The sequence below is a fragment of the Phacochoerus africanus genome, chromosome 3, assembly GCF_016906955.1.
Source record: "Phacochoerus africanus isolate WHEZ1 chromosome 3, ROS_Pafr_v1, whole genome shotgun sequence".
In the NCBI taxonomy this organism is placed as follows: Eukaryota; Metazoa; Chordata; class Mammalia; order Artiodactyla; family Suidae; genus Phacochoerus; species Phacochoerus africanus.
The window spans coordinates 169,664,726-169,688,209 of NC_062546.1; the positions used below are offsets into that span (position 1 = coordinate 169,664,726).

General features: G+C 43.3%; 1 protein-coding gene across 1 annotated transcript in view; it reads left to right on the forward strand.

The window, feature by feature from the left end:
- Positions 1–4,000: 4,000 nt before the first annotated feature.
- The window catches only part of AOX1 (aldehyde oxidase 1), a 77,068-nt gene continuing 57,584 nt past the window's right edge, over positions 4,001–23,484 (forward strand). Inside the window, exons 1-5 of the mRNA XM_047773182.1 lie at positions 4,001–4,299; positions 12,703–12,760; positions 15,377–15,473; positions 17,517–17,625; positions 19,527–19,653. Coding sequence (XP_047629138.1) covers positions 4,255–4,299; positions 12,703–12,760; positions 15,377–15,473; positions 17,517–17,625; positions 19,527–19,653 — 436 coding nt within the window. The 5' untranslated portion in view covers positions 4,001–4,254. The remainder of the gene's footprint in view (positions 4,300–12,702; positions 12,761–15,376; positions 15,474–17,516; positions 17,626–19,526; positions 19,654–23,484) is intronic.

Consider the following 23,484-nt stretch of genomic DNA (forward strand, 5'->3'; position numbering starts at 1 on the left):
TGAGGGAACACAGAGAAGAGGATAAAATAGGAAGCATTCCAGGGCTCTGGGGAGGGTGTGCAACTGGTTGGTGCTGTTTGCCTGAAGGGCTACAGCAAGACTGCCCTGATAGTATGGAAACGCTGCAGACTGGAACCATCTGTGGCTACTGAAGTCAGCTGTTCCCGCCAGGGTGGACACCCTTTCTGTGGTGACCTGCAGGCACAGGAAGCAAACAGGGAGAGCAAATTTCTCCTTCCTTCTGCATCCTTCCAGTTCATCTCTATCCCCTTTTATGGCCAGAGACTGAAGGCGATCTGGCAAAGCAGAACTGTGGTTTGCCAAGACCTGGCCTTAAAGTGAGTAGAGAAGTGTGGATTTGAGGTTGAAACATCATAGCTTAATAATTGATTATCCTCCTTAGACATACTCATGTCATGAACTATATTCTTGAACTTATTGATGCTGAAACATTCTTGTTCTTGGGGAACAAATCCCCCTTGTTAAGGTGTGCCAGCCATTGTCTCAACTTGAAGCCCATCTCTCTTTACTGTGCTGTGTGATGCTAGAACTCTGCAAATCATTTCTTCTTTGCTAACAGACTTGTTAATCTTCTGTCAGTAGGAGGTGATAGATGGAGATGGAAAGCCAGAAAGAGGGAAAAGGGACTAGCTGCTTCCTGTTTTCCTGCTTTTCCTGTCAGTATCATCTCAGCAATGGGGCTTCATGCAGGGGCAGCAAGTGGTCCCAGTCACCAGATGGTTTAGCATCCCTGGAATCCACACTGCTTGGGCTGAACCCCTTACAGGCCTCAGACCTGGCTTGCCAGGGAGCCTCCTTCAGGCTCCTGAGGTATCAGCACCATCCTTGTCACATACCATCATTTGTGACCTGAGTTCAAATTCCTGGAAGCACTTTTTTTTTTTTCTTTAACATCCTGAGGTATTAACAGCTGAGCAGTGCCCTCTGCTCAAAAGTCTCCTCTAAGTTTCTAGATTCTCATCTCAGCCTCCTCTTCACCCCCAGCCCCAGGAAGTTCCTATTCATTGCTGGAGGGAATGCAAAATGATACAACATTGATAGAAAGGATTCTGACAATATCTAGCAAAATTACATATGTATATAAAATCACTTGACCCAGCAATCCCACTTTGAGGAAACGATACCAAAAATTCTCTTGAAAAAATACAAAAATTTCATTATGGTGTGGTTTGTAATAAAAGGGAGCAGAAAGGAACGATCTAAGTAACAATACAGGCAGCTAACTTGAAAGCCAACTAAAAATGAAAACAAGTTGGTGACAAACACAGGGATAATCAACCTTGCAAAAGGATTTTAAATGTCAGTCTTTATGTAAATAAAAAGAATAAAACAACTGTAAAGAAATACTGAACTTTTATTCACTAGTCTTACTGCTGGTGTAATATTGATGTAATTCATTTTTTTTTGTTTGTTTTTTGTCTTTTCAGGGCCGCACCCGCGGCATATGGAGGTTCCCAGCTGAGGGGTCGAATCGGAGCTGTAGCCACCAGCCTACACCACAGCCACAGCAACGCCAGATCCGAGCCGCATCTGTGACCTGCACCACAGCTCATGGCAACGCCAGATCCTTAACCCACTGAGCGAGGCCAGGGATTGAACCCACAACCTCATGGTTCCTAGTCAGATTCATTTCCGCTGCGCCATGACGGGAACTCCCATGATGCGGTTCATTTGAAATAGGTCTAGGGACAAGATAAAGCCATTATGTTAAGGTTTACAAGCAGTATTTTTAGCATCAGCAAAAAGAGAAAATAATAAAATTCAAGAAGATTAAACAAAATTGAACCTGCATTTAATCAGAGCTTTAGATCCATATGCAGGCTATAGGAAGTCAGTAGGATGGAAGAACAAGAATACAAGGGAGAAGCAACCAGCCAAATTCAAAATGTAGTTTGTTCCATAGGACAACTGACCTGGTTTTTTCTTCAACATATTAATAGCACTAAGTAGGGGGAGTGGGTGAAGAGACTGTTCTAGATTTCAAGACTGAAGAGACAACAAGCACTTACATCAATTAGAAATCCAATGTAAAAACACATTTTTTAAGACATTTTGAAGATATTGAGATACTCATCTTGTTATATGTGATCATGGCATTTTTGGTTTTATAAGGGAAAAATTTTTAATGTACATCAAAAAGTATTTAGGGGTGAACTAATGCATCTGACATTGGCTTTAAAATACTTGAGAAAAAGGTGGGATCAAAATGGCAGAGGAGTAGGATGGGTGCTCACTTTCTCCCACAAACACATCTACATGTAGAATGATTTGCACAGAACATCTACTGAATGCTGGAAGATCTCAGACTTCCAAAAAAGGGAAAGAAACCCTCCATATAACTGGGTAGAGTTCTCACTGTGGCTCAGTGGTGACAAACTTGACTGGGATCCATGAGGTTGAGGGTTCAATCCCTGGCCCTGCTCAATGGGTTAAGGATCCAGTTTTGCCAGTGAGCTGTGGTGTCGGTCGCAGACACCATTCAGATACCACGTTGCTGTGGCTGTGGTGTAGGTCAGCAGCTACAGCTCTAATGAGACCCCTTAGCCTGGTATCTTCCGCATGCCTCGGGTGCAGCCTTAAAAAGACACACACAAAAAAACTAAAATAATGCTATTTGCAGCAATATGGATGCAACCAGAGATTCTCATACTAAGTGAAGTCAGAAAGAGAAAGGCAAATACCATATGATATCACTTACAGGCAGAATCTAAAATACAGCACAAATGAACCTATCTACAAAACAGGAACTGACTTACAGACATAGAGAACAGACTTGTGGTTGCCAAGGGTGAGGGGGGTGAGTGGGATGGGCTGGGAGTTTGGGGTTAATAGATGCAAACTATTACATTTACATTACTGTTGCATTTAGACCATGATGGAAGATAATATAAGAAAGGGAATGTGTAGATGTGTGTGTGTGTATACATATGTATTTGACTGGGTCACTCTGCTGTACAGCAGAAATTAACACAACATTGCAGATCAATTACACTTTAATAAAAATTTTTTAAAATTTAAAATAATTAAATAAATACTCCAGAAAAAAATATGGGAGTGTGGCAAAATGTTGAACATTTTTAAAGTTCAGCAAGTCAGGTGTATGGGAGGCTACTTGTATTCTTTTTACAAATTTTAGAGGTTTTCACAACAAACTCTACATAAATGAAATGAGATGGGAAAATGTTCTACGTACGTTGAGAGGAGTCCAGAAAAGAGTTGGATCCCATCTTTTTTTAAAGTTGTTATAGTGAAGATTTCAAAAATATAAAGATAGACCCAGAAAATTACCAGTGGTAAATGCTAAGTTTGTGGGCACAGGTGATTTTTATCTTTATGCTTTTCAGTATTTTCCAAATTTATTTTTTAAATGTTTGTTTCACAGCACTGTTGACTCTTATCGGATAAACTTTGTGGTTATTTGCTCGATTAACTGAATAATGATAAAACTTTAAAGTTTATGTCAAGGTAGTTCTTGATGTAAAAAACAACACCAACAACACCAACACCTGGAATAACTATTTCTAAAACTGTGACATGAAGTTGTAACACCATCTTTTATCATTTAGCTCCTTTCCCGCGAAGCTGGCTTGACTGGGATTGGGTAGGAGTATTAAGAATACCGAGCTGTGTGGCACTGGGAACTATGTCTAGTCACTTATGATGGAGCATGATAATGTGAGAAAAAAGAATGTATACGTGTATGTGTAACTGGGTCACCATGCTGTACAGCAGAAAAAAAAATTGTATTGGGAAAATTTTTAAAAATTAAAAAAAAATAAAGAATTTGGGGCTGCGGCAGGCGTGCTGGGAGGAGAGGTACAAAAGGAACTCCTGTCCTCGGACTTCAAATCTAGCCGCAAAGCCACTATAAAGGTGCTGTAAGACGACAAAGAGCTGTCACAGGACCCGCAGTACCTGCTAAAAGGCAGGAGAGTGGGGCACAGACGCCAAGCGCCTCGGGCCAGGGGTGAAGGTTCAGCCAATGGTCTCAGGCAGAGGGCGCGCGGCGGTTACGCCCAGACATCCGACATCCGGGGAGAGTTTTCCTGGCCAGCGCCTCTCGGACCTTTGGATCTGATCTTCCCTAGGACCTTCTCCCTCGGGGTGGCTGGACTTCAGGCTCCTGCAGACCCGTCGCACTCGCCGGGTCCGCGTCTGCCTTCTGCGACCCGGCGACTCCTCCTCGGGACCCTCGACCCCGAACCCCCGCCCAGGGACCCGCGGGCCGCCAGCATGGACGGGGCGGCGGAGCTGCTGTTCTACGTTAACGGCCGCAAGGTGAGCGCCCCCGAGGGCCGGCCCGACCGTCCCCCACCACGACCCCGACCCCGGAGCTGGAGCGCCGCGCACGCGTCGGGCCCGGGTTGCACGCGGTGGCCTGCGCCCCACCTCAGCCCTCTGCTGGGAAAGGATGCGTTTTCAGGGACTGCCTGGATCTTTGGGCCTCCTCCTTCCCAATGCTCCTTTTCCTTGTCCTTCTGAGACGCTCAGGCTGATTACCAACCCCTTGCCGCCCCATAAACAGTGATAGCAAGGGATGTTCTTAGCAGTCAGAGGCAGAACTTCCAACTCTTCCCTCCCTCCAACCCACCCACAAACGGGAACGTCTTTCAGGGGGGCCTCAGCTCGCTTGGGTGTGTTTGGATGAGCAGAGAGAAGTTTTGGAGAAGGACAGGACCACAGAGATGAATTAATTGAGGCCACTCACTCCCATTGTTTCTCAAGTGACGAAATTGTAATTTTTGCGAAGTCACAGCTTGTTCCTAGCAGCGTGAACCAACACTCCGCTCTGGGGATTCAAAGTTTCATCACTGGGTCCACTGCTGACCTGGCAACTGCCCTCTCAGAAGCTTGGCTCCCTCAACAGATTCCCTGGGACAAGTCCAGGCATTGCCAGATGTTTGGAGGCAGCAAAACTCCCCAGGGAATCCTTTAAAATGTCCCCATGGAAATGCTCACTCTTTTTTTTTTTGTCTTTTTGTCTTTTTGCCATTTCTTGGGCCGCTCCCATGGCATATGGAGGTTGGAGCTACAGCCACCGGCCTACACCAGAGCCACAGCAACGAGGGATCCGAGCCGCGTCTGCAACCTACACCACAGCTCACGGCAACGCCGGATCGTTAACCCACTGGGCAAGGGCAGGGACCGAACCCGCAACCTCATGGTTCCTAGTCGGATTCGTTAGCCACTGCGCCACGACGGGAACTCCTGGAAATGCTCACTCTTAATGTTGTCCCAGTCTACGGATACTACTGTGCACGCAGGAAACTGAGGCAGGAGCATGAAAGGGTTTCTTTAAGCACAGACAGCCAAGCAAGGGGCCCGTCATAGCTGCACCTCCAAGCGTGCTCTGTGATTCCTGCTTCAAGTGCACCATGTGATTCAAGGCAGGCACCTTCAGTGCGCCCTGTGATTCCTACTTCTGGGTCAAGGATAGCCTGGCTTTCCCTGCCTGACACAGGGACTCACCGGGAAGCATAGGAAGGTCAAGCATCAGGGCCGCTCGCTTGTGAGGCTCCTTTGAAAGCCCGAAGCATAATTTCAGATTTGGATTTCATGTTGTTTTTTTAAACAACTAAACTGTGCAGGTTCTAGGCCCCATAAAATCTTCTGTTCTTGCTGCCTGCGTTCCACACTAGATAAGATGAGCTTGTTTTTCCTAAATTATGTTGGGGGCTATTAGGACCTGCACACAGGTCTGCTGTGAGGGGAAACCATGATGGGGGCAGGTGTGTGTGTGTGAAGTGATCGAATGATGTCATTTTTTTTTTTCTTCTTTTGTGTAACTGAATGGTGCAGTAAATACACACAAGTCTGGGGGGGGGTTGTTGTTTTGTTTTGTTTTTGTTTTTGTGTTTTGTCTTTTTGCCTTTTCTAGGGCTGCTCCCTCGGCATATGGAGGTTCCCAGGCTAGGAGTCGAATCGGAGCTATAGCCACCAGCCTACACCACAGCCACAGCAACGCGGGATCCGAGCCGCGTCTGCAGCTTATACCACAGCTCAGGCAATGCCAGATCCTTAACCCACTGAGCGAGGCCAGGGATCGAACCCACAACCTCATGGTTCCTAGTCGGATTCGTTAACCACTGAGCCACGATGGGAACTCCGAGTCTGGGCTTTTTACTTGGACAAATAAGGATTCAATTCCAGCTCTAGCTCTTATGGAGACAACCTAACCTCACCTCAGTTCCTCTGTTAAAGGAAGATAATACTACTGACTTCACAGCAATAGTGAGTTTTTAAACCATTTGTTTAAGGGCTTCCTACATGGCAGTGTTTCAGTGCCTTCAGAGGGCTCAGAAATGACAAAGTACCTTTCTCCACAATGACAATCACATCGTGCTGGGGAGACAGGTGACAAGCATATACACAATTGGAAATGTGTAACGTCAGGCAGTGAGAAGTGCTTGGGTGAAAAATAAAGCAGAGTGAGGGCACAGAGAGTGGGCAGGAGCTGGTGCTTCAGGCAGGAAGGGTGTTTAAGACTCTGAGAGGCTGACATTTGAGTGGTGACCAGTGTGAAATGAGGAGCAGACATCTGAGTGAAAAGCCTTCCAGACAGAGGGAAGTAGAGGTGCAAAGATCCTCAGACACGAGGATTTCTGCTTGCTCGGGGGATGGCGAGGAGGCTGGTGGGGCTGGAGAAGTGGCCAGAGGCCAGGTGACTATGGCTTTGGAGGTGATGGTAAGGGTTTTAGTTAAAGGAGGAAAGAGGTGTCTAGCTTCTCCCCCCACCCCCTTCCCTCCCCTGCTTCCAAACACAGTGTAGTGGAATTTTTAACATAAGGGTTAACAATGTTTTGCAATCTCTTGACTTTTTTTTTTAAACAAATAAACTGGTTCTATCTTAAACTTTACCAATAGGTTAAATATCCTGTGATCATTTGGAAAGTGCACTGTAGAGACATTGATTTTGTTGTTGCAATTACCCTCTTAAAAGAAGCTCTGTCACCCTGTCCCTTCCCTGATCCGCCCTTCAAATTCTGTTAGGGGTGTGCTTTGGTCCTGGCAAGCAAGTCTGATTGCCACAGAGATAGAATTAGAATAAAAAGTCTCTGGTTCAGAGGGTGGGGGAGCTGTTGAGAAAAGTGACAGAAAAAAGCCACCGACAAAGAGGGGTCTTGAAGTCAGACATAACCTCTGGGATTAAAGCCTTGCCCTTGAGGAGTTCCCTGATGGCCTAGAAGTTCAGGATCTGGTGTTGTCACTGCTATGGCTTGGGTTCAATCTCTGGCCTAGAAACTTCCACATGCTGTGGGCATGGCAAAAACAAACAAACAAACAAAACTTCCCCTTGAAAGGAGACTTTGAAGCCAATTTGGAGACTCCGGGTGATGTGATTGGCCTGTAATCTGTGCCTTTTTTTTTTTTTCCCAGAATCCTCCCAAGTCACAAAAAGGTATCAGTGGGCAAGGGCTTAGGCCATGCCATCAGAAATCCAGTTGCAGGGAGATTTCTGTGATCTTACTTGCTTCACCTGGTGCCCCAAGGCAGGTGACTCAGTTAACACGAAGTTTGAGGAAGGAGGAGTCCGTGAATAAATTATACCCTAGATGCCACTCTCTAACACAACTCAGAAACTGAAGTCTGTTATTCTATGAGGCAGTGAGGCATGGAGATCAAAACTGTGGACCTTGAACTGGTCAGCCATGCATTTGAGTCTTGTACTGCCTGCTTTGCTTCTCAGCAGCTCTGGGTCCTCAAGCAAGTTGCATAATATCACTGAGCCTCAGATTTCCCTTCTGCAAAATGGGACTAATAACTGTACCTTCTCTCATGGAACTAGGGTGAAGATTAAACTCCCTGCAGAGTGGTCAGCAAGGTGCTTGACACATAGTAAGCACTTGATGTGTGGAAATGATCGTTAACATCTAGGCTGGAAAATCTGCTTTATTTTTTCTTTATTTTTTTGTTTGTTTTTTAGGGCCACACCCGAGACATACGGAGGTTCCCAGTCTAGGGGTCAAATCAGAGCTACACTGCCGGCCTACACCACAGCCACAGCAACTTGGGATCTGAGCTGCGTCTGCGATCTACACCACAGCTCACAGAAACGACAGATCCTTAACCCACTGAGCGAGGCCAGGGATCGAACCTACAACCTCATGGTTCCTAATTGGATTGGTTTCCATTGTACCATGATGGGGACTCAGATTTCCACAGCATGTGGAAGTTTCTAGGCCAGAGATTGAACCCAAGCCATAGCAGTGACAACACCAGATCCTGAACTTCTAGGCCATCAGGGAACTCCTCAAGGGCAAGGCTTTAATCCCAGAGGTTATGTCTGACTTCAAGACCCCTCTTTGTCGGTGGCTTTTTTCTGTCACTTTTCTCAACAGCTCCCCCACCCTCTGAACCAGAGACTTTTTATTCTAATTCTATCTCTGTGGCAATCAGACTTGCTTGCCAGGACCAAAGCACACCCCTAACAGAATTTGAAGGGCGGATCAGGGAAGGGACAGGGTGACAGAGCTTCTTTTAAGAGGGTAATTGCAACAACAAAATCAATGTCTCTACAGTGCACTTTCCAAATGATCACAGGATATTTAACCCAGCATGCGCAGCACCCTGGCAGGTCTGCTTTACATGTAGATAGAGCCAGAACCAACCCAGAAGTGTCAGGAGGACTAAAAAGTGGTCACTACACTTTATTTTCTCAATAGAATTCAGGGCTTTATTATTAGTATCGGAATCTAGAGAGAGTGTCCATTGCCAGCATTTCCTGGGGTTTTTGGTTCACAGGGTTGAGAGAAGAAATTCCTGAGCTGCTGAGATGGCTATAATAATTCAGAGAAAACTGGAGGCAGAGAGGTGGCTTAGGCAGGAAGAACCAACAATTGTAAAGAATTTCAAAACAACCTAAAGCTCAGGCAGAAGCACCCTCACCAGTTGTCCCCTCAGGCCCCTTTCCCTGTTCAAAGGCTGCTGGGGGTATTCTCTCCACACCAGGCCCCCCAGTACCTACCTACCTCTTTCTCCCATCTTCTTCCTCCCAGCGTATCCCCTTTTTCCATGCGTTCAGCCCTCTCTCCTCCTAATCTTTCCCTTTTTTCTTTCTGCCTCTGTCTTGTGTCTGGCAAGGCCCCCTGTGCAAAGAAAAGCAATATCTGAACCTCATGTACTGTGAACTTGATATCTCCCCAAGGGCTAGCGGAGATCCAGAAGGACACACTCTATGCTTGCAACACCCAAGGCTTTCCTGAGATGGGAGCAAGCCGTGACCCTGAGCTGAGAGCTGGCATCATCCCTGCCAGCCATCAGTGAGAATAGCTCTGTTCCTCAACCCCTCCCCCACCCTGCCTCCCATCCCCCCAGCCACCTTCTGAGTCCTGACCTCTCTGTTTCTTTCTAAGACCTGCCAGGGCGCTGTGCATGCTGGGTCCTTGACCCCACTTCCCTCCTCCAAACATGCCATCCACCAGATCAGGAAAAATAAACACATTTCTAGCTGATGGCACTTTGAGCCAGATTCTTGAGACATTTCCTGGAACAAATACCCAAACCAGCAAAGCCTGCTTCTCCATTAATTCCTTCCCAAAATATACAAATATCTCTCAAGCCTAAAATGCTCTTTTTTATTACCCAGTTTCTGTCTGTCCATTAAAATGGGGCTTCTGTGGATTCACTATCATATGTATGAATTTGGATTCGTTTCAGTTGCAAATGGCACAAACTCAAAACTAAGTAGTTCAGAAAAGATCCTGAACTTTTTTTTTTGTTTGTTTTTTACTTTTACATAAGGGATATCTGGGAAGAGACATTGCAGGGCTGGTCCAGAAGCTGCATAGTATCATCTGAGACCCAAGTTCCTTCTCTCTTTTTCCTCTGTTGCCATTAATGTGTTGCCTTATGGTCTAAAATAGCTGCTGGCATTCTAGCCATTTCATCTTTATTCCAGGCAGTAGGAAGAAAGAAAGGGAGAAAGCGTGCTGGAATGGACAACCAACAGACTTTGCAAAAATTATTGGTGCTGCTCTGTTTTTCTTTCTTCTGTTCCTAAGTCCAAGTTGGGGAGATATCATCTCTCCCTCCTTAGTGTTCTCATAACAAATGATACATAGCAAGTTATTCATTCAAATTACCGTTTATTATGTCTGTATGGTTTATCCCCAGCACCTCGCTCAGTGTTTTGATCTAAAGAATAATGGAAGGTCGTTTCGCTTGGACTCAAGGAAGGCTCATACAGGAATTCCCTGGTGGCTCAGCAGTAAAGGATCTGTGCTGTCACTGCTGTGGTTTGGGTCACTGCTGGGGCGCAGGCTCAATCCCTGGCCTGGACACTTCCGCAAACCATGGGAATGGCCGCAAAAGAAAAACTAAAGGCTTATACAAATAGAAATGCTGCAGAGTAAAAGGCTCTGTGAAAGATGTGTGGACATTGGCTGTGGGAGCTCAGAGGAGGCCGGCTACTTGGAGCAGAGTGTGGGAAGTGCATATTAGATGGCAGTACCCCGACAGCAGGGAACCTTTGAGCGGGGCCTTGAATGGCATACGGAATACTGCCAAGTGAAGAAGAGAAGGAGGACTTTGAGGACAGAAGGAATCCTATAAGCAAATACAGTGAAGGGTAAAAGTCCCTGCACAGCTGAGACTGGCCAGTTCTCCCTTGTGACCAGAGTTCAAGAGACATGGGCTAAATGGCAGATGATGGAAAGCTTATCAAAGAGGCCTTATAGGCTATGCCAAGAATTCTGCCTTTCTTATTGTATTTTAGAGTTCTTGAATATACGCTCACCTGTGACCATGCAGGGTCCTCATTAAAGACACATATTTTCTGGCTCCCTCTCCCAAAAATGCTGATTCGATAAGGGTTTCATTTTAACAAGCACCCTGAGTGATTCAGGAACTCCCAGCACTGCAGTTTGGCAGGCAGGAACCAGTGTTGGATTTAGGCAGATACCCGAGATGATCAGACTTGGATTTTAGAGAGGTCACTTCAGTAGTGCTATCGAGGGTGGCATTGCCTCTGCCGTGCAAGGGGGCAGGAGACTTGTTAGGCGGCTGTTATCATTGTTCAGGCCGGAGGTGATTAAGGGTGAATTTCAGGTAGTGACAGTAGAAGTACAAGATTTTCAGGGAATTGTTTTGGAAGTGTAAATGGCAGAACTTGGTGACACTGATTGTGGTGGATTGAAGGAAGGGAAAACATTGAAAATAGCTTGAGTTTTTAAGCTTAGGTGACCTAGCAGATGGTGAGGCTATTAAACAAGTTAGGGGAAAAAAAGGAAGAAGTAAGTCTGGGACATAAAACACGGAGTCCTATTTGAGTGCCAATTAAGTTGGCAATGCCTGGGGGCGCTCCACAGTTTTCTTGCATGAGCACATGTGCATGTGAGTGCACACACATACAATCATTTCTCTCTTATTATATTACAGATTCCTCCAGGGCAAGGATCTGACCTTGGTAATTGGCACATGCCTCACTTTGTCCCGCCTAAGGCCACTTAGAATGGAGGGTGACGAGGCATCTATAGAATGAGCACATGTCCCCTCCTCACCCACTTTTCTGAAGGGAAAATTAGAACATGGTGAAAGATGAACTGCAGTCCCGAAATCTTGAAGCAAATCATACTTCTATTTGTGAATCTAAAAGAACCCAAATTTGTAATCGAAAAAGAGAAAACATTGTCACTTTGGAAACCGTAACCCATCGCGGCATATCAATTATGCCATCCACTGGGTGCTGCTCTTCTCACTGCCATACAGCTAGGCTGCCCGCATAAACTTGCTTCTTAAGTATGTCCTTTCTTGCACATCTTTGTAGTACTGGCATACACATTTTTTTCTTTCCCTTTGTTTCTTTGATTTGGGAACCTTGGTTGGTTGTGATCTTTCTGGAAACAGTAATTCTTTAAACGTAATAAACAAGTCTTTAAAAAAAAACTATTTCTCAGAGGCTACTCTTTTTTTTATAACAATTTTTATTTTTTTCATTATAGCTGGATTACAGTGTTCTGTCAATTTTCTACTGTACAGCAAGGTGACCCAGTCACACATACATGTATAGATTCTTTTTTCTCACATTATCATGCTCCATCATAAGTGACCAGACATAGTTCCCAGTGCTATACAGCAGGATCTCATTGCCTATCCTCCAAAGGCAATAGTCTGCATCTATTAACCCCAAGTTCCCAATCCATCCCACTCCCTCCCCCTCCCCCTTGGCAACCACAAGTCTATTCTCCAAGTCCATGATTTTCTTTTCTTTTTTCTTTTTTTTTTATATAATGATTTTTATTTTTTTCATTGTAGCTGGTTTACAGTATTCAGAGGCTATTCTACTCTAAAAGATTTCCCCACACCTCTCTCTCTCTATCCCCCTTTCTGCATATTCAGTTCTACCAATACCTTTTCCCTCATTTGCTTCAGACTTTCTTGGTGAGGTTGGACAGGAGTCACTAGTGTTCCTGTTAGTAGAAACAACCTTTGCCTTAGAGAGCAGTGAAGATTCAGGACCAAGGACAGTGGCAAAGCAATGATGGAGCTCAAGATTTGCACTTTACACTTAAAAGAGAGGTGATTTGTGTATCACACATGTATATCACCAGTGTTTCATCCAGTTGAAAATATAAGTAGAAGAGTTAACCTGCATTTTCATGACTTTAGCATCAGCCCACCAGTGTAAATATTATACTAACTCTCTCAATTTTTGTGTTAAACTCTTATTTTCTTTTGGCACAGGTGATAGAAAAAAATGTCAATCCTGAAACAATGCTGTTACCATATTTGAGGAAGAAGCGTATCCTTTTTTCTGCTTTGAGTTTGTATGTGTGTGTATATGTATATAACCCTGATATATACATATACAGGTTGTATATAACCCTGATATATACATATACAGGTTGTATATAACCCTGATATATACATAACCAGGAAAGGCTTAGGGAGCTATCAGACTGTAACCCTGTGGTGTAACCCTGATATCTTCATCAAGTGATATTTCGCATATCTTTTTAGAGCCACACGCAGTCATATTCCCTACTATGATTTTATCAAAGTTCATGATATCATAAGTTCATCTTTGAGAAAGTCCTGCATCTGAGTTTTGTAGGCAGTGCACATTTGTACCTATCAGAGAGCCAAGTTCTTTCTAATTTCCCTTTTGTCACTAAAATATATTGCATAAAACGGAGAAGTTAGCAATGGGAATTAAAGCAATGGATGCTTAAATGGCTTAATTAAGCATCCCTTAGAATTAAGAGTCATGGAGTTCCTGTTGTGGCCCAGTGGGTTAAGAACCCAACATGGTGTCCTTGAGGATGCAGGTTCAATCCCTGGTCTCACTCAGTGGGTCAAGGATCCATTGTTGCTGCAGGCTCCTCTGTAGGTCACAGATGTGGCTTGGATCCAGTGTTGCTGTGGCTGTGGCATAGGTCAGCAGCTGCAGCTCTGATTCAACCACTAGCCTGGGAACTTCCATATGTCACAGGTGCGGCCTTAAAAATACATATATTTAAGAATCACAATGTTGATATTCTATCTTCAGAGTCTAATCATCATGCCTACTAGAAAAGAGATCACTGAAATCTCCTGAAATGAAAGTGAAAGAACAGTGGGTAAATTAAATCTGAAAAAGTTACTTTGGGAAAACTTTCTAAATAAAAATCATCTAAGGAATAGATTCTTATCCTGCTGTGCACAAACTCCAGTGCGTTTCCAGAGGCCTGTGGACCCCACTACGTTATATGCAAAACTGTGTGACAGTGCGAATTTGTACATTTTTTCCCTTGGAGATAGTTAAATTTCCTCAAAGAGCACACAACTCAAAAAAATATCAATAGCCATCTTCTGGAAGTCATTCAAGATCTTAGGACATAAAAGCAATGAATACCAATTTCCTGGTTATTCATGGGACCAATGTAATATTTAAAATTTGGTTTACTTGTGAGTGTCAGTAAATAGTAGTAAACAAGATAGAGGGTTTTTCTTTTTTTCACTTTTTCATTGTGTTATTTCAGGCTCTCTGGGAAGCAGAAGCAAAAAAAAAAAAAAGATTAAATATGCAAGGATTTTATTAGGAAAAATGCCTGCATAAAATAGGGAGGCAACCAGGAAAGGCTTAGGGAGCTATCAGACTGTAAGGAAGAAAGGGAGAGAGGGCCGGGTGGAAGGTCTCCGTCTGCTGTGCAGTCTGAGTCTCATTCATCAAAGCCACCGAGGATGGTTGACAGGGATCCCATATCCTTCCATAGCACTGAGCCATTGGTGGGAAGCAGCCTTGGTGAAATCTGGGGCGATAAACACCAAAGGGCAGCATCTGGTCTCTTGGTCACTTACCCTCTATATTGAAGAAAGTCTCTGAGGCACCTTCTCTTGGCTGTTGTGCTCAGATAAAGGAATCCCAAAGGTAGGTAGATCCAGGCTAGCAAAGCAGTGTCACAGTATCATCAGGGACAAGCTCCTTATATCTTACTGCTTTACCTTTCTGAGCAGGAAGCTTTCTCTTCAAGTCAGTGATAACTCACTGAGGTCCAGCCATCACATCTGAATGGATGTGATGCAGGCAAGGAGGGAGAAGTAAGGGATATGGGGGAGGCACCCCTTTCCCTTCGAGGACATTGTCCTCCTGGAAGCCATACACAATATTTATGCTCCATCCCCTTCACCAACATTGTTAGTAAATGACCCCACCCAGCTTCAGAGGAGGCTGGGAAAATGTATTTTTTTTTATTCTGGGCAACCATGTGTGTAGCTAAAAAATTGGGGTTTCTTTTACCAAGGAAGAATGAGAGAAAAAAATATCGGGAAAGAACTAGCAGCTTCTGCCACTGAGAAGCAGAGAAATATAGCAAACATGGAGGATAAGACACAAATATTCTAAGAATTATTTACCATTTTGACATTTTGTTTTGTATGTCACCAAAGACAGAGATGAGGATAAGAACAGACATTCAGTGTACTCACACATCCAAATACTCAAGGCCTTATGTGTATAGACTCTTCCTTTTAAGTTTGGCCCTCTTTTTGGCAATCTGAGGTCTCATTTTAAAAAAAAGGGGGGGGGGACTAGATATAACACAAGAATTCAAGATCATAGGAGTTTCCATATGGCTCAGCAGATTAAGGATCTTGCATTGTCACTGCAGTGGCTCAGGTCACTGCTGTGGTGCAGGTTCAATCCCTGGCCCGGGAACTTCCTCATGCCTGTGGTGTGGCCAGGAAATTAATAAACAAATAAAAATTTTTGAAAAAATGTACAAGATTATAAATAATACCAGCTGAGATGAACATACATTATTTGGTAAATAAGTATCAAACTTAACTACACATGAAGAATCTTTGATGGTGTTGTCTCTGAGCTGTTTTACAAAGAGAATTATGGAAAACACATTATCCTTAACGCTGCTTTTTCCAGTCCGACTCACAGGAACTAAATATGGCTGTGGAGGGGGAGGCTGTGGTGCCTGCACGGTGATGATATCACGATATAACCCCATTACCAAGAGGATAAGGTACCTTGCTGCAAGGTCCAGATGTGGTTGAATTTTTGTAGCTTTGACTGTTTTATTCCTTCCTTTCGTAAATATGCGTGGAGCTCCGATTGTGCGAGAGGAACTGTGGTAGACACTGGGGAATACAGTGATGGGCTTCACATCATTCAGCTTCCAGCAGAAATGTTCCATTCTCTGCACTCCCTGATCACTGCCTCCATAGCAATGCCTCATCTCACCTCTGCAGCTCCCTAGTCCCTTAGCCTATATTCATGTATTCATAGCACTTCTCACCATCTATGTGTGTGTGTGTGTGTGTAAAATGCATGCATTGTCCATGTACATATGTATTGTCTGTCTTCCTTCATCTAGAATGTACTCTCTACAGGGGCAGGGATTTTTTTTTTTTTTTTTTTGTCTTTTTGCCTTTTCTAGGGCCGATCCCGAGGCATATGGAAGTTCCCAGGCCAGGGGTCAAATCGGAGCTATAGCCACCAGCCTATGCAACAGCCACAGCAACACGGGATCCAAGCTGTGTCTGCGACCTACACCACAGCTCATGGCAACGCTGCTGGATCCTTAACCCACTGAGCAAGGCCAGGGATCGAACCCGAAACCTCATGGTTCCTAGTCGGATTCGTTAACCACTCAGCCACGACAGGACGAGGGCAGGGATTTTATCTGTCTTATTCACCAATGAATCCTAGTGCCTAGAACTCTGCCAGACACATAGTAAGCACTCATTAAATATTTACACGTGATTATAAACGAATAATTTCCTTCCGTGTGTATACTTATAGAAGCATACTGCATTTATCAGTTTAGAAACCTCTATTTTTTGCTGAACTTCTGATGAATATCTTTTCAAAATAATACATATAATTTTAATGGCTCTATATGGTCCCTTGTTCAGATGTACCAAAACCCATCACCAAATAGGAATCACTTAGACTATTTTTCATCAGAGTTTGCGTTGTGGCCCAGCAGAAACAAATCTGACTAGGAACCATGAGGTTGTGGGTTCCATCCCTGGCCTCGCTCAGTGGGTTAAGGATCTGGCATTGCTGTGAGTTGTAGTGTAGGTCGCAGATGCTGCTCGGATCTGGCGTTGTTGTGGCTGTGGCGTAGGCCAGCAGCTGTAGCTCCAGTTCGACCCCTACCTAGCCTGGGGACATCCGTATGCTGTGGGTGCAGCCCTAAAAAGCAAAAAAAAAAAAAAAAATTATTTTTCACTTTTTATTATTATAACCAATGCCTCAGTGAGCACTCGTGTGTGTGTGTGTGTGTGTGTGTTTCTGACTGTTTATGATAGATCCATAGAGGAAGCGTTGCAGAGTAAAAGAGTGAGTGCATCTTTTAAGTTTTTATACCTTCCAGCAAACTGTCTCTCAGAAGAACTCTATCAGTTTACATTCTTATCAGCAGTTTATGAATTGCTTTTTCCCAAACCTTTGCTAAGAATACACATTAGAATTTTTAAAATCTTTGTCATTTTCCTTAATAAAAAATGGTTTCTCATTGCTTAATTTGAAAATTGTTTAATTGGTTTTGAGGTTGAACATTTGTTTCATGTATTTATTAGCTGTCTGTAGTTTTGTTTGGTGAACGTTTTAGGTGGCACTTTGAGTTAGACATTTCCTAGCAGTGTGTCCCACACCCTATTTCTTCTGAGGCACAATATCAGATTAACTTTATCGCCCGACCAACCCCTAACCCAGCATCTTCTTCGAAGTTAGAATTTGCCCTAGGTGCTTTTTACATGTGACCAGAGTGGAGAATGCCAGCTGTCATTCAAAAGAAAAAAAGCAACGTTGGTGAAAACTGTTCTGGAATTAGATTTAGAAGGCATAATATGCATCCCCTCTGACACTCCAGCTCTGATCCTGAGCTAATCACTCTGACCCTCAGAGTCTTCTACAAAATGGCCATGGGCTAAGGACAAACTGTATGTGCAAAACCTGGGACATTATACCAAACCTGCCATGTTGGAGGTGCTCGGTGAATGCCTGGTCCCCTTTCCCACTGAATACAATGTCATTTGTGCTTCTCTTTTTTGTTCCGGAGACATTATCCGGCTAACGCCTGTCTGATTCCCATCTGTTCCCTGTATGGTGCTGCTGTCACCACAGTAGAAGGCATAGGAAGCACCAGGACCAGGATTCATCCTGTTCAGGTGAGCGTGTGCCTCTTCTTCATAGGGTTTCTGTGGTTTGAAAACCATTAATGACATGGCGAGTCCCTGAAATTAATCCTGCAGAGCAGGCTGCCCTGCTGCTTGGTCACAGCCAACAGCTGACACCAAGCTGGGGGCCAGGAGTGAAACCTGGGGCATGTGGGTGTGACTGACTTCTTGGAAAAATACTTTTTAAAGATTAGAGGACTTGCTCTTGTTAAAGAAAACCCTGGCATCACGGGCTTTGTCTTCTGTATTCTAATTAGATGGGGCCTGTCCATTTTACATCTTCCAGACTTATAAAGAAACAAGAGCCATGTGCACTGGGGAATGTAGTCTTGTTGGGTTGTTTCCTATGGAGAGGGGAAAAACATGATTTTAAAGCTGAAAAAAAAAAACCCTCTGGGAGTTCCCATCGTGGTGCAGTGTCAACGAATCCAACTAGGAACCATGAGGTTTTGGGTTCAATCCCTGGCCTCGCTCAGTGGGTTAAGGATCCAGTGTTGCCGTGAGCTGTGGTGTAGGTTGCAGACAAGGCTTGGATCTGGCGTTGTTGTGGCTGTGATATAGGCTGGCAGCTACGGCTCCGATTCGACTCCTAGCCTGGGAACCTCCATTTGATGCCCTAAAAAGCAAAAAAAATAACAAAACAAACTAACAAAAAAACACTTGCTACCAAGAAGATTTGTTGAATTTAGGGCTTCTTTGGAAGATATATAATAGGAATTGTCAGTGAATTTTGAGGCTTTTCTCCTAAGAGGCACCTTGCTAGAACTTTCCCTCAAGTGAAAGGATACCTCCAACTCCTGAATCTTTCCATTATTTATACATTGCCTAGAAAAATGCTGTTGCTACTTGTTTTTATCACGTTTCAACTTAGATTCCAAAGATAACAGACTGGGAGTCAGGGAGGGGGCTGGAGATTTAGAGAAATCAAAGCAGTGTTTCCTTGATTGTTTTTTGGATAAATGATGGCACTTTGTAAGCAAATTCCTGTGTGCCAAAGTGTTAGGGCAATAGTAGGCAGACAAAGGCACTTGGAAAATATTTGAAGTTTTTTGTTTTTTTTTTTCTTCCTCAATTTGTTTTCGGTTTTTGTTTGTTTGTTTGTTTGTTTTGTCTTTTTGCTGTTTCTTGGGCCGCTCCCGCGGCATATGGAAGTTCCCAGGCTAGGGGTCGAATCAGAGCTGTAGCCACCAGCCTACGCCAGAGCCACAGCAACGCAGGATCCGAGCCGCGTCTGTGACCCACACCACAGCTCACGGCAATGCCAGATTGTTAACCCACTGAGCAAGGGCAGGGATCGAACCCGCAACCTCATGGTTCCTAGTCGGATTCCTTAACCACTGCGCCACGACGGGAACTCCCTTCCTCAATTTGAATATAATTCAGTTCATTTCTTTGAAGGATTTCAGGGAGGAACCTTTATCTCAGTGATTCCCATGCTGGACTACAAACCGAAACCCCTGGGAATCTTAAAAAAGTAGATGTCTTGCCCCACCCCCAGAGATCTCAGTCGGTTGGTCTGGGTTGCTCCTTGAACCTTGGAAATTGGAAAGCCCCTCTAGTGATTCTTAAGGCTGAGAACTTTCAATGAAGCGCAAACGCAGGTGAGGACCAGTAATCGTGGCCACCCCAGCCCAAGAAAGGGAGATGCCGAGGATGAGAAGGATTTTCTGGGAACTCTTCTCCAACTTTTTTTTTTTTTTTCATCTGTATTTGGGGAATACGGAAGTTCCCGGGCCGGCCATAGCTGCAGCAATGCCAGATCCTTAATCCACTATGCCATGGCAGAAACTCCCTTCTCCAACTTTAATGTGAATACAGATCTTGCAGGGATCTTGTTCTGATTCAGTAGGCCAAGCCCAAGATTCTGCATTTTAACATTTCTGTGCTCCCAGGAGAGGATTGCCAAGTGTCACGGCACGCAATGTGGCTTCTGCACCCCTGGGATGGTGATGTCCATCTACACGCTGCTGAGGAACCACCCCGAGCCCACCCTCAGTCAATTAACTGAAGCCCTTGGTGGTAGGTTCTATGTGTGTGTGCTTTTATTTTTAAATGATGACGGTGGTGGTGGTGATAGCTAATATTACACACTTAGCATGTGCCACACACCGCATTAAACGCTACATAAATGTTACCTCATTTACTCTTTATAATACCTTTACAAGATAGGCATTATTATTATTATTATTCCCATCTCATATAGGGAGAAGCAGAGGTTTAGAGAGAGTAATTTATCCAAAGTTATACCACCAATAAGTCGGGGAGTTAGTTTGTTCATATAAGGATTCAAACAAGGGCCACGTATTGCGCTTGGCTCACCTATTTCTTGTCTCTCTTAGTCTATGAGAGTCTCCTCCCATTTTTTATTGTTTGCTTATTTCAATAATAATTACAAAGCCAGTGTATCCATTGACCTTGCGAAAGAGTCTAGTTGTCTCCACATGCTGCTCTCCCCTATTGGATGGGTGTCGTCTGGGCCACACTAAATATCAGGGGGCTCTTGATGAATACAAGATGCAATCCAAGAGACTGACACCTCCTAGTGATGCTTATTTCAAAGAACTGCCTTTACCTGGAGCTAGTTTATCAAGTTCAGGAGCTCCGTGTATGTGGAGGGTGTTGGAGGAGGTCTTCATTAACAAGACTCCAAACAATTCTAAAGAATAAGAGCCTCCCAAGTTCTCCTTCTGGTGAAACTCTCCATGGCTCTACTTGTCTTTGGCTCCTGTCTCCCAGGAACCTTTTTTCTCTGCTGGAGAATATCAGCCTAAAGCTCATGTGTTCAATTCCCCTGCTAAAGTGTTGGAGAGAAGACAGGACTAAACAGAAATAGAAAGGGAAGATGCATAAGACATAAATTGTCTTCTGCCTGATTTCTCTGAAGTCTTATGCATTTGATCTTGTAGCTGTTTATGATGTGAACAAGTGACAAGGGGTACTCAAATTTTAGGGTGCTTAAGACTTGCATGGTGAGTTTATAGAGAATGAGGTTTCCTGGGATCTAATGCCAGAGATCTTGCTTCAGTGGCTTTGTTTTTATAAAAAGATGCCAGATTTGGGAATTGGAGGCAAATGGAGGATATGGACCATGATGGAGAAACACTGGCCTGATGACTTATTGTAAATAGATTTTTTGCCCAATTGCTTCCAAAGTTTACACATTACATTTGCTGCTATATAATACCTTTGACCTTACTATCAACTGAAGTTTAGGTCTTTTTTTTAATATCAAAATTTAGCTTTATTTATATGGTCTTTTACTGCATATTGAAAGTCAGCTTTTTTATTGAAGTATAGGTGATTTACAATATTATGTTCGTTTCAGGTATAGCATAGTGATTAAGTATTTTTGCAGATTATATTCCATCACAGGTTATTACAAAATAATGGGTAAAATTCCCTATGTTATACAGTAAATCCTTATTGCTTATCTATTTTATATATAATAGTTTGTATCTGTTAATGTCCCTCTCCTAATTTGTCCCTTCTGCTTAATTCTCCTCTATGGTACCTGCAAGTTTGTTTTCTGTGTCCATGAGTGTGGCTCTGTTTTGTATGTATGTTCCTTTGTATTATTTTTTAGATTGAACATATAAGTGATATCATCTGATATTTGCCTTTGTCTAACTCATGTCACTAAGCATGATATTCTGTAGTTCCATCCTCTTTGCTTCAAATGGCAGTATTTCATTCTTTTTATAATCCATTTATATATGTATACATATCATATCTTCTTAATACAATCATTTGTTGATGGGCGTTTAGATGGTGAAGCTGAGTTTGTTGTTTGATCATTGTTTTAATGTTCTGTTTAGTAATTAATTTTTTTAATTACTCAATGAATTTTATTACATTTATAGTTGTACAACAATCATCACAACCCAATTTTAGAGAATTTCCATCCCAAACCCTCAGTGCATCCCCCATTCCCCAACCTGTCTCATTTGGAAACCATAAGTTTTTCAAAGTCTATGAGTCAGTATCTGTTCTGCAAACAAGTTCACTGTGTCGTTATTTTAGATTCCACATGTAAGTGATAGCATTTGATAATTGGTATCTCACTGTCTGACTGACTTCACTTAGCATGATAATTTCTAGGTCCATTGTGTATATGTACCAATGGAATATTATATCTTCTTTATCCACTCCTCTGTCGATGAACATGTCTTAGCTTTTGTATATAGTGCTGCAGTGAACATTTGAGTACATGTGTCTTTTTGAGTCATGGTGTTCTCAGGATAGATGCCCAGGAGTGGGATTGCTGGATCAAATAGTAATTCTATTTTTAGTTTTCTGAGGAATCTCCATACTGCTTTCCACAGTGGTTGCACCAATTTACATTCCCACCAATTGTGTAATAGGGTTCCCTTTTCTCCACACCCTCTCCAGCACTTATTGTTTGTAGACTTTTTGATGATGGCCATTCTGGCCAGTGTATGGTGGTACCTCATAGTGGTTTTGATTTGTATTTTTCTAATAATGAGTGATGTTGAATATCTTTTCATGTGGTTTTTTGGCCATCTGTATGTCTTCTCTGGAGAATTGTCTGTTTAGATCTTATGTCCATTTTTTGATGGGGTTTTTCTTTTTTTTGGTATTGAGTTACAGAATGTGTTCATAAATTTTGGAGATTAATCCCTTGTCAGTCGCTTCATTTGCAAATATTTTCTCCCATTATGTGGGTTGTCTTTTCAGCTTGTTTAGGGTTTCCATTGCTGTGCAGAAACTTTTAATTTTTTTTTTATTTTCCCACTGTACAGCAAGGGGATCAAGTTATCCTTACATGTATACATTACAATTACATTTTTCCCCCACCCTTTGTTCTGTTGCAACATGAGTATCTAGACAAAGTTCTCAATGCTACTCAGCAGGATCTCCTTGTAAATCTATTCTAAGTTGTGTCTGATGAGCCCAAGCTCCCGATCCCTCCCACTCCCTCCCCCTCCCATCAGGCAGCCACAAGTCTTTTCTCCAAGTCCATCCAGCACAAATGAACATCTCCTCAGAAAAGAAACTTTTAATTTTAATTATGTCCCATTTGTTTATTTTTGTTTTTATGGTCATTAACCTAGGAGGTGGATCTGAGAAGATGTTGCTGTCATTTATGCCAGAGAGTGTTTGGCCTATGTTTTCCTCAGAGTTTTATAGTATCTGGTCTTATATTTAGGTCTTTAATCCATTTTGAGTTTATTTTTGTGTATGGTGTTAGGAAGTGTTCTAATTTCATTCTCTTACATGTGGCTCTCCAGTTTTCCCAGCACCACTTATTGAAGAGGCTGCCTTTTCTCCATTGTATGTTTTTGGTCCTTTGTCATAGATTAGTTGGCTGTAGGTGTGTGAGTTTAATTCTGTGCTTTCTATCCTGTTCCAGTGATCTATATTTCTGTCTTTGTGCCAGTACCCTGTGGTTTTGATGACAGTAGCTTTGTAGTATAGTCTGAAGTCAGGGAGCCTGATTCTTCCAGCTCCATTTTTCTTTCTCAGGATGGCTTTGGCTATTCTGGGTGTTTTTGTGCTTCAAAACAAACTTTAAAATATTTTGTTTTAGTTCTGTGAAAAATATTCTCTAGGTCCATCCTCATTGCTGCAAATGGCAGTATTTCATTCTTTTTTTTTTGTCTTTTGTTGTTGTTGTTGTTATTGTTGTTGTTGTTGTTGTTGTTGCTATTTCTTGGGCCACTCCCGCGGCATATGGAGGTTCCCAGGCTAGGGGTTGAATCGGAGCTGTAGCCACTGGTCTACGCCAGAGCCACAGCAACGCGGGATCCGAGCCGCGTCTGCAACCTACACCACAGCTCACGGCAACGCCGGATTGTTAACCCACTGAGCAAGGGCAGGGACCGAACCCGC